The sequence below is a fragment of the Neoarius graeffei genome, chromosome 17 (genome assembly GCF_027579695.1).
Source record: "Neoarius graeffei isolate fNeoGra1 chromosome 17, fNeoGra1.pri, whole genome shotgun sequence".
In the NCBI taxonomy this organism is placed as follows: domain Eukaryota; kingdom Metazoa; phylum Chordata; class Actinopteri; order Siluriformes; family Ariidae; genus Neoarius; species Neoarius graeffei.
In genome coordinates, this window is record NC_083585.1 from 49692479 (window position 1) to 49702771 (window position 10293).

General features: G+C 40.4%; 1 protein-coding gene across 1 annotated transcript; it reads right to left on the reverse strand.

Moving 5' to 3' along the window:
* On the reverse strand, window positions 1-954 carry LOC132901214 (olfactory receptor 10G4-like). Its single transcript, XM_060943547.1, has one exon. It carries the CDS (start codon window positions 952-954, stop codon window positions 1-3), a length of 954 nt encoding a protein of 317 aa, XP_060799530.1.
* Window positions 955-10293: the final 9339 nt, after the last annotated feature.

A 10293-nucleotide genomic window follows, 5' to 3' on the forward strand; every position in this document is an offset into this window, starting at 1 on the left:
CTAAAATGATTGCATTCTTTTTACAGTTGGTTCAACTTTTGAAAATATTTTAAATATTTTACTTCTGATTTCCTTTGTTCTAAAGCAGTATATGAAAGGATTAATTAAAGATGGTAATATAATTGATCCCACCACCAACCCATTTAGTTCCTCCAGTGTTAAAACTATACCAACCCTAGTGAGGATTATTCGTCTGAAAATGTAGCAGACTACAACTATAGCATGATTTAAACAAGTATGTATAGTTTTCTTCTTGTCAGTGTTTGAGGTCATTCTTGAAACAACAATAGCTATCTTTATATAAGATAAGCAAATGAAACCGAATGTTCCAAAAATTATACAAGATATCAGAATAGCTGTAGCTTTAAAATATGTCTCTGGGTCTGCACAAGTTGCCCTTGTAATAGATGCATAGTCACAAAATATGTACTTTAGAGTAACGTAACAAACTGGTAGAGGTGCAATAGAAGCAGGTAGCATGGATACAATTGAAGCGCCCACCAACCAGAGTGAAATAGTGATTAAAACAGATCGGAAATTTGTCATTAAAGAATTATATTGTAATGGCATGCTTATAGCAACAAAACGGTCAAATGCCATCACGGTAATAGTAAACATCTCCAGTCTTCCACTAAAATGGTAGATAAACATCTGAACCATGCATGCTTTATACGATATAGTTTTATAGCCAACAAGAAGAATACCTATCATAGTTGGACATGAACTTGTACAGTAGATCATGTCTACAATTGCTAAGTGGCAGATAAAAATATACATTGGCTGGTGCAGACGTTTATCCATTACAATAAAGCCAATGTTTGCAGTGTTAACAATCATAGTAAGTGTGTACAATATCAGCATGATCACACCAACAGCCAGTGGTCTTTCTACATTGTCAAATCCAATAAAAAACAATTCAGTAATCACTTTCTGAGAATCATTTTTAACCAACATGTTGGCTTAAACTTTCAAGCAGTTTAATCCTTAATCAAACAATTAAATTAATTGCAATTACTCCTTAAAAATCTAAATTCCTCAAAAGCCAATGTGGCATAATAATATAAAAGCAAAAAAAGAGTTATCCAGACATCTGTACAGCTTTTGTAATTCTCAAAGCATGACTGAAAAAAATAGATCATTTGTAATTGGATTGTCAGAGAAGAGGCACTAACATTTATCTTTATTATATTAAATGTATGAACTGATCTGTAAAAAGGATGAGCCTTTATTTATATGCATTGCTAAGTGTGTATGATGCAGCTTATTGGCTAATCCAGCTCTATTTCCTGCCCATCTTTTGCCAGTGACATTCATGAAGTTGGTTTTGTGTCGCTTGTTTGTGCATCACATCAATGATATCATGTCACAGTGTGGGTCAAGTAACCTGTCGGAGTGGGCACCCTGATTCTGGTTTGTGAGCTAGGCAGGTTTCTTCCTGGTCTCCCACTCAGGCGTATGATATGGGGAGATAGATTGGCCTCAGCTCTCCCCACTAGAAGCCAAAGGTAGGGGGAGTGGAGGCATCTCCTACGTCTAACTTTATACAGGACAAATGTAATTAGTAAAATCAGAGGAGAAATGTGCAAAAGATAAAGGCATGCAGTTAAGTCATCTCTTTATGAGTATAATATTATGCATGTCATGAAATTATATAACACTTACATTTGTTATCCTATGTTACTATGTTGATTGTTATGCTATTACACGTAGGGCTACAATATTCGGCTTTCTAGCTTACATAACGTTGGATAGAATTTCACACAGGTTCATCATGATAATGTATGTCGTCTGCAGCAAAATAATTACAACCTAACTAGAACATTATTGATTATTAATTTCATTGAGGTGACATCAGAAAAGGTTTTCTGTGATTGTATTGACAAGGTCCTGAGATCAGTAAGAGGAATGTCTAGTGCTGTACACTAACTTAAAATACATCAATATTATTCTGAATTTGCCAAGGAGGTTGTGTGGTTCATTTGCTTCCTTTTCTGAAAGTTTGTTAAAATTGTGCATAAGAAGAAGACGCCTTTATTTGTCACATGCACACTCAAGCACATCTGAAGCAGTGAACACACACACACACACACACACACACACACACACACACACACACACACACACACACACACACACACACCAGTGGGCAGTCATACTACAGCACCCAGAGAGCAGTTGGAGGTTAGGTACCTTGCTCAAGGGCACTTCAGCCCAAGGCCACCCCATGATAACCTAACTGCATGTCTTTGGACTGTGGGGGAAACCAGAGCACCCAGCGGAAACCCACACAGACATGGGGAGAACATGCAAACTCCACACTGAAAGGACCCCCATTGGCCACTGGGCTCGAACCCAGAACCTTCTTGCTGTCAGGCGACAGTGCTAACCACTACACTACCATGCCGCCCATGTATATTTCATGTCATTGTGGTAGTCAAATCAAATCAAAGTCCTTCCTACACCATGTGGCGCATAGGGCATCGCCGATCTCTGTTTCCGTAGCCCACGGCCTCTCACCTATTACATAGCTAGGGTTACAGTGGGGGGCTAGTCCTCTGGTAATCACAGAAGTTTGACTCCCCACTCGCATCTGTATTGCCAGATGGCAGCAGGTACCATTTTTATAATGGTCTTTGGTATGACCCAACCATGAGTAGAACTCACGATCCCCCGATCGAGAGGTGGACACGCTAACCATTAGGCCAACTCGCGGTTATTGTGGTAGTCAGACAGACAGAAATGGGCATCCTGGTCATCCATGTTGGGGGTTGGGCATACAGAAAACCACCCTACCCCGTAAAAAAATACACAGTTACAGAAACTGGAAATGTTTGCAACAAGGCTCTATGTGCTGTTCAACACAAGGAAGATAGGTGAAGGTGAAAGGTACTGAATTAGACCAAGAGATACATGGCATTTATACTGCTTTACTCAAACTAGAAATGAAATACTCAAATATTTTGAGATAGGCTTTTTTTCACCGTCAGCCAAAAGTATCAAACTTAAAATAGAAAAATGCTTGAAACATCGTAATGAATCCAGAATATATTAAAGTTTGACTTTCTTAAATCTCATCTCATTATCTCTAGCCGCTTTATCCTGTTCTACAGGGTCGCAGGCAAGCTGGAGCCTATCCCAGCTGACTACGGGCGAAAGGGGGGGTACACCCTGGACAAGTCGCCAGGTCACAGGGCTGACACATAGACACAGACAACCATTCACGCTCACATTCACACCTACGGTCAATTTAGAGTCACCAGTTAACCTAACCTGCATGCCTTTGGACTGTGGGGGAAACCGGAGCACCCGGAGGAAACCCACGCGGACACGGGGAGAACATGCAAACTCCGCACAGAAAGGTCCTCGCCGGCCACGGGGCTCGAACCCGGACCTTCTTGCTGTGAGGCGACAGCGCTAACCACTACACCACCGTGCCGCCTACTTTCTTAAATAACTGATGAAATATATATATTGAAAAGGCCAATTAGATAACTGCATGAATGTGCAGGTATGCAGGTGTTTCCAAAAAAAAACATGGGTAGTGAGTGTATATTTTCTGTTGTTAAGCTAATACAATACCAGCTAGCTAGAACTAGCATACCTGATGACACCCACCAAAGCCACTGAAATTTACTTTTGTCTGTTGTGTGGAGAAAAATTGCTGACTTCCATCATATGATTAGTTTCCTGTGGAGCTGATGCACTATCATAGCCATATAACCATGCACCTTTGAGAAGAAATATGTTTTGGCCTTCAATTTAAGAAGGACCTAAATCTTGGGGAAATTATTGCATTTATTTTTCAGAAACTTTCGTACAAACTGGGAACTTTGTGAGAAATTTGTGAAAATTAATAACTACAACTGGAGTGTGCTTCTTCTACAGACTGCATTATTATTATTATTATTATTATTATTATTATTACAACCCCGATTCCAAAAAAGTTGGGACAAAGTACAAACTGTAAATAAAAATGGAAAGGACCCTTCTTCTACGCTGCCATGATGCTGTAATTGATGCAGTATGTAGTTTGGTATTGTCATGTTGGAAAATGCAAGGTCTTCCCTGAAAGAGACGTCGCCTGGATGGGAGCACATGTTGCTCTAGAACCTGGATATACCTTTCAGCATTGATGGTTTCTTTCCAGATGTGTAAGCTGCCCATGCCACACGCACTAATGCAACCCCATACCATCAGAGATGCAGGCTTCTGAACTGAGCGCTGATAACAACTTGGGTCGTCCTTCTCCTCTTTAGTCCGAATGACACGGCGTCCCTGATTTCCATAAAGAACTTCAAATTTTGATTCGTCTGACCACAGAACAGTTTTCCACTTTGCCACAGTCCATTTTAAATGAGCCTTGGCCCAGAGAAGACGTCTGCGCTTCTGGATCATGTTTAGTTACGGCTTCTTCTTTGAACTATAGAGTTTTAGCTGGCAACGGCGGATATCACGGTGACTTGTGTTCACAGATAATGTTCTCTGGAAATATTCCTGAGCCTATTTTGTGATTTCCAATACAGAAGCATGCCTTTATGTGATGCAGTGCCGTCTAAGGGCCCGAAGATCATGGGCACCCAGTGTGGTTTTCCGACCTTGACCCTTACGCACAGAGATTCTTCCAGATTCTCTGAATCTTTTGACGATATTATGCACTGTAGATGATGATATGTTCAAACTCTTTGCAATTTTACACTGTCGAACTCCTTTCTGATATTGCTCCACTATTTGTCAGCGCAGAATTAGGGGGATTGGTGATCCTCTTCCCATCTTTACTTCTGAGAGCCGCTGCCACTCCAAGATGCTCTTTTTATACCCAGTCATGTTAATGACCTATTGCCAATTGACCTAATGAGTTGCAATTTGGTCCTCCAGCTGTTCCTTTTTTGTACCTTTAACTTCTCCAGCCTCTCATTGCCCCTGTCCCAACTGTTTTGAGATGTGTTGCTGTCCTGAAATTTCAAATGAGCCAATATTTGGCATGAAATTTCAAAATGTCTCACTTTCGACATTTGATATGTTGTCTATGTTCTATTGTGAATACAATATCAGTTTTTGAGATTTGTAAATTATTGCATTCCGTTTTTATTTACAGTTTGTACTTTGTCCCAACTTTTTTGGAATCGGGGTTGTATTATTATTATTATTATTGAACCTAGATAAAGCATATAGAATGTATCATTTATAAGTTCGTCAGCTAATTCAAAACCAGTTAAACCCAGTGTAGTGTATTTCTTTTCCCTTTCAGACTGTCAGAAAGAGAAATAACGATCTCGATCTGTGTGTGTGTGTGTGTGTGTGTGTGTGTGTGTGTGTGTGTGTGTGAACAGCTCTGTTATGCTTTCTCCTAAGAGAAAGCAGTCGCACTGTTTGTGTACTGAACCTGTCAAGGGCATCCAGTTATAATGACTGGTAAACATGGAGCTAATGAAGACTACAGGGAAAGGGACTAATTAGTAAAGTCTTTCTGTTTGTCATAATGTCTCTATCTTGGTATATTTTCAAATTAAATCCCTTGTTTCATATCAGCTACAAGCATGTGATGCTAAAGCAAGTTTCTAAAGGGTGTAAAGTTCTGTTATGATTATAATTACAACTCCAAATCAGAAAAAGTTGGGACAGTATGCTGAAATTCAAATTAAACCTGAAAACAATCATTTGTAAATAATATTTGACCTGTATTGCACTCAAACCAATACCACAGCACATTATTTCATGTTTCACCTCATTAATTTTCTTGTTTTTACAAAATACATCTCATCTCATTATCTCTAGCCGCTTTATCCTTCTACAGGATTGCAGGCAAGCTGGAGCCTATCCCAGCTGACTACGGGCGAAAGGCAGGGTACACCCTGGACAAGTCGCTAGGTCATCACAGGGCTGACACATAGACACAGACAACCATTCACACTCACATCCACACATACGGTCAATTTAGAGTCACCAGTTAACCTAACCTGCATGTCTTTGGACTGTGGGGGAAACCGGAGCACCCGGAGGAAACCCACGCGGACACGGGGAGTACATGCAAACTCCACACAGAAAGGCCCTCACTGGCCACGGGGCTCGAACCCGGACCTTCTTGCTGTGAGGCGACAGCGCTAACCACTACACCACTGTGCCGCCCTTCTTGCAACATATAAAAAAAAAAAAAAAAAAGAAGTTGGGATGGTAAAGCATTTCCCATTTTGTCATGTTGACGTTCCTTCACAAAACACTTAAAAGATGTTAAGGGACTGAAGACACCAAGTGATGAAGAGTTTCAGGTGTTATTTTTCCCCATTCTTCCTGCAAACAGGTCTTCAAGTGTGCAACAGTGTAAGGTCATCATTGTCATATTTTTCATTTCAAAATTCACCACACATTCTCCATTGGGGACAGAAGGGACAGGCACCCTCTTCTTCCATAGCCATGTCTTTGTAATGTGTGCAGAATGTGCTTTTGCACTGTTTTGATGAAAAATCCCTGGAAAAGACGTGACCTTGAAGGCAGCATACCGGTATGTTGCTCCAAAATCCCAATGTACTTTTTTTTTTCGCATTAATGCTCCATCACAGAAGTATAAGTTACCTTTGCCAAGGGCACTGACACAACTGCATACCATGACAGACCCTGGCTTTTGGACTTGTTGCTGGTAACTTGTTGCTTCAAATCACATCATCATTTACAGTAATTGTTTTACCTCATTACTAGCCCTAAATCCCAACTTTTTTTTTTTTTTTTGGGGGGGGGGTTAATGTCTTGCAGGCCTGACATTCAAGAATGGATGTATAAGAAGAAATGAAATGAGGTTGACCAGATAAAACATGAAATATTTTGGGTTCATATTGTCTGCAGTGAAATATAAGTAAAAGTACATTTAGAAATCACTGCTTTCTTTTTTTATGTGCATCTTTCTTACCATCCCAACTTTCTCTAATTTGGGGCTATATCATTTATTATTATTATTATTATTATTATTATTAGTAGTAGTAGTAGTAGTAGTTCTTGTTGTTGTTGTTGTTGTTGTAGTACAATTACAACTACAATTACAGCAAGTGTCTCGGGAGTCTCATACTATTTATAAAAGAAGAATCCCATATTTTAATTCCAAGCATGGGGAATGCATTTAATTTAATTTGATTATTAGCAGAGTTATCCTATGAATATTATCCTGTCAGGGGAATTACTCAAATCCCATTAGATAATAGCCAGACTAGTGCAGGAAACTGGGAATTTATCCATTTTAAGGCCTATTTACATGGACATGGTGAGATTTTATGAACCAAACACACACACACACACACACACACACACACACAAAGTAAATGGACCCTTGCTCATTAAGAGTCACACATGCAGTAGGAAAAAAACAAGATCATCAACAAACTAATGGGGAAAAATGTCATGAGAAAAAAATCAGTCTATTGTCTATATATTTTCAGCTGTTATTAATTCTTCAGACAATAAATACATTTGAATTTGTAAGTAGGCTTAAGATATGGTCAAATATTTTTCAGCATTTGTATAGTATGGTAAGAAGAATAGTACAGGTAACAAAAAATAGCAACTAACATTTACAATCACATCCAGACTTCATTCTAAAACAGGGCTGAGTGTCAACATGTAATTTGTAAATGAGTGCAGAATGTGTTATCAGAATGTGTCTGCTCAACAGTCGTTCATTTCAGTATGATACGCATTTGCAAACAAGAGGCACTGTGACGTGCAGACCTGGATGCAGAGTTTTGGAAAAATGGGATTTTCAAAGACAGTTGTTTATCATTACACATTTTTTGAGGTTAATATTTATTTCATGTCAGAACTAAAACACACCAGACATAATTCAATTTGTGTTAGCATTGTGTTTAGCCTTAAAAATTAATTAATTAATTCATTCATTCATTCATTCATTCATTGAAAAACTTAGCTTTAAAGACCTGTATGTAACAAGGATAGAATGTGAATTGATTATGGCCTTAAACAGATGATGATGATGATGATTATAATTATTATTATTATAAGTACAGTACGGCATGGTGGTGTAGTGGTTAGCACTGTTGCCTCACAGCAAGAAGGCTCTGGGTTCAAGCCCAGTGGCTGACGGGTGCCTTTCTGTGTGGAGTTTGCATGTTCTCCCTGTATCTGCGTGGGTTTCCCCCACAGTCCAAAGACATGCAGGTTAGGCTAATTGGTGGCTCAAAATTGATCGTAGGTGTGAATGGTTGTTTGTCTCTATGTGTCAGCCCTGCGATGATCTGGCGACTTGTCCAGGGTGCATCCCACCTCTCGCCCATAGTCAGCTGGGATAGGCTCCAGCTTGCCCGTGACCCTGCACAGGATAAGCGGCTACAGATAATGGATGGATGGAAAATTGAATGTATTCTAGACTCATTACACATAAACTAAAATGTTTCAAGCATTTTCTATTTTAATTTTTAGAATTATGGCCTACAGCGCAAAAAACAAAATCATTTCGGGTTTGAGTGAAACAGTATAACCACTACACCACTGTGCCGCCCATCTACCCATTATCTATACTTATTATTTCTCAGGGTTTTGGGGGAAGCTGGTGCCAATCCCAGCTGACTTTGGACGAGGACTGGACCTCTCTGGCCAGGTCAACAATCTATTGTAGGGTTGGGCTTCAGGGAGTGCAAGCTCTTTGCTCTATCACTGAGCTTCAGGAAGGACAAGCTCTTTGCTTGGCTGTTGAGCTTCAGGGAGGATGTTGTAACACTGGTGTCCATGCCAAATCCAAGCCCATGTCCATGTCCCTGTCCATGCTCAAGCCCAATGGCCTGCTTGAGGCAATACCCATCCCAATGCCTGAGTCCATGTCATATCCAATACATGCCCCTGCTGATGCCAGGATCCATGCCCATACTCAAGCCCAGAGTCTATGCTGATGTTCAAATCCATGCCCTTGCTGACATCAGGGTCCATGCTCAAGCCCAGAGTCATGCTTGAGTCCATGCCCATGTTTGAATTCATGCCCATGCTGACAGTGGGGTCCATGCCTATGCTCAAGCCCATGTCTATGCCTGAAACCATGTCTATGCCTGAATTAATGCTCAAGTCTAATCCGGAGCTCAAGTCCATGTCCTGCCCAGAGCCTGAGCCCAAATCCCTGTCCTGTCCAGAGCCCAAGCCCAAGTCCATGTCCTGTCCAGAGTCTGAGCCCAAGCCCATGTCCTGTCCAGAGCCCTCAACTATGTCTAGCTCGGAGCCCTTATCTGGGCCTATGTCTGAAGTCATGTCCAGACCTGAATCCATGTCCAGGTCCACACTCAAGCCCATGTCTATGCCAGAGCCTCTGACCATCCTCATGCCCCTATTCAAAGCCCACCCCAAGCCCAAGTCCCAGCCTAAACCCAGGTTCTGGTGCCACATCTGCCCAGAACCAGAGTGGAACTCTGAGGGGACGTTTTCTTGTGCCAGGCCCTTTACCCCAAGGCAGTCCAAGGAGGATTTTAGCTGCCGGAGGGAGTTATTTGGAGGTTTCTGTCATGCCTTCACATGCTTGAGCCTGGCACAGCTTGAGCAGCTGCTCGTATCCACGTGCATGGAGCGCGTTCCGCGTGCCCTTAAGATGATTGATCATTGCACACACCTGTTGCTGATTTGGAGCACAATCAGTGCACTCATATTAAGGACGTTGCTTTCTGCCAGATGGTGTGAAGTATTATCATGAATATCACTGCTATTTCTGTCATGTTCATTTCTTGCCATGTTTAATGGCTCTAGTTGATGCTTCTGTTTATGACTCTGCTTTCAGTTTTGTTACTCTGACCTTGCTTCATATTTTTTATTTGTATATTAGCACGCTTGTAAATAAAATCCTTCCTGCAATTACATCCATCTACTGCTGCTTCCTGACAATAGTGAGCTTAATTACACTGCATTTTAAGACATAAAAATTTTGCTTCTTACACAAGTGTCAGGTGATTTACATAAGTCTCAGCTTACTTTTTTTTTTCTTGCTAGACATGTGACATGTACACAATGTGTTAGGGTTAATAAATTGCCATGTAGCATGGACACATTTTCTAATGTGCAATGACTCTGTAAAGGTATGGAGAGAATAATGTTATCATGGCTTTTGGTAATTTATATCATTAGCATTTAATTTGAAATCTAGAGTAATATCAAAATCTATCTAAAATAAAGAGAGATGTTATGCAATAATAAATAAATGTATTTTATCTTTTAACCATTTTAATTTATCAGGGAATTTTATTCATAAACACCGTGTTCATCATGCTTTATGACGCTGCATTGAATCTGAAATTTTCTCTTTAAGAACATCTGATA

Coding starts and splice junctions, on each gene's coding strand:
- LOC132901214 (XM_060943547.1), bottom strand. CDS start 954: ATGTTGGTTAAAAATGATTCTCAGAAAGTGATTACTGAATTGTTTTTT.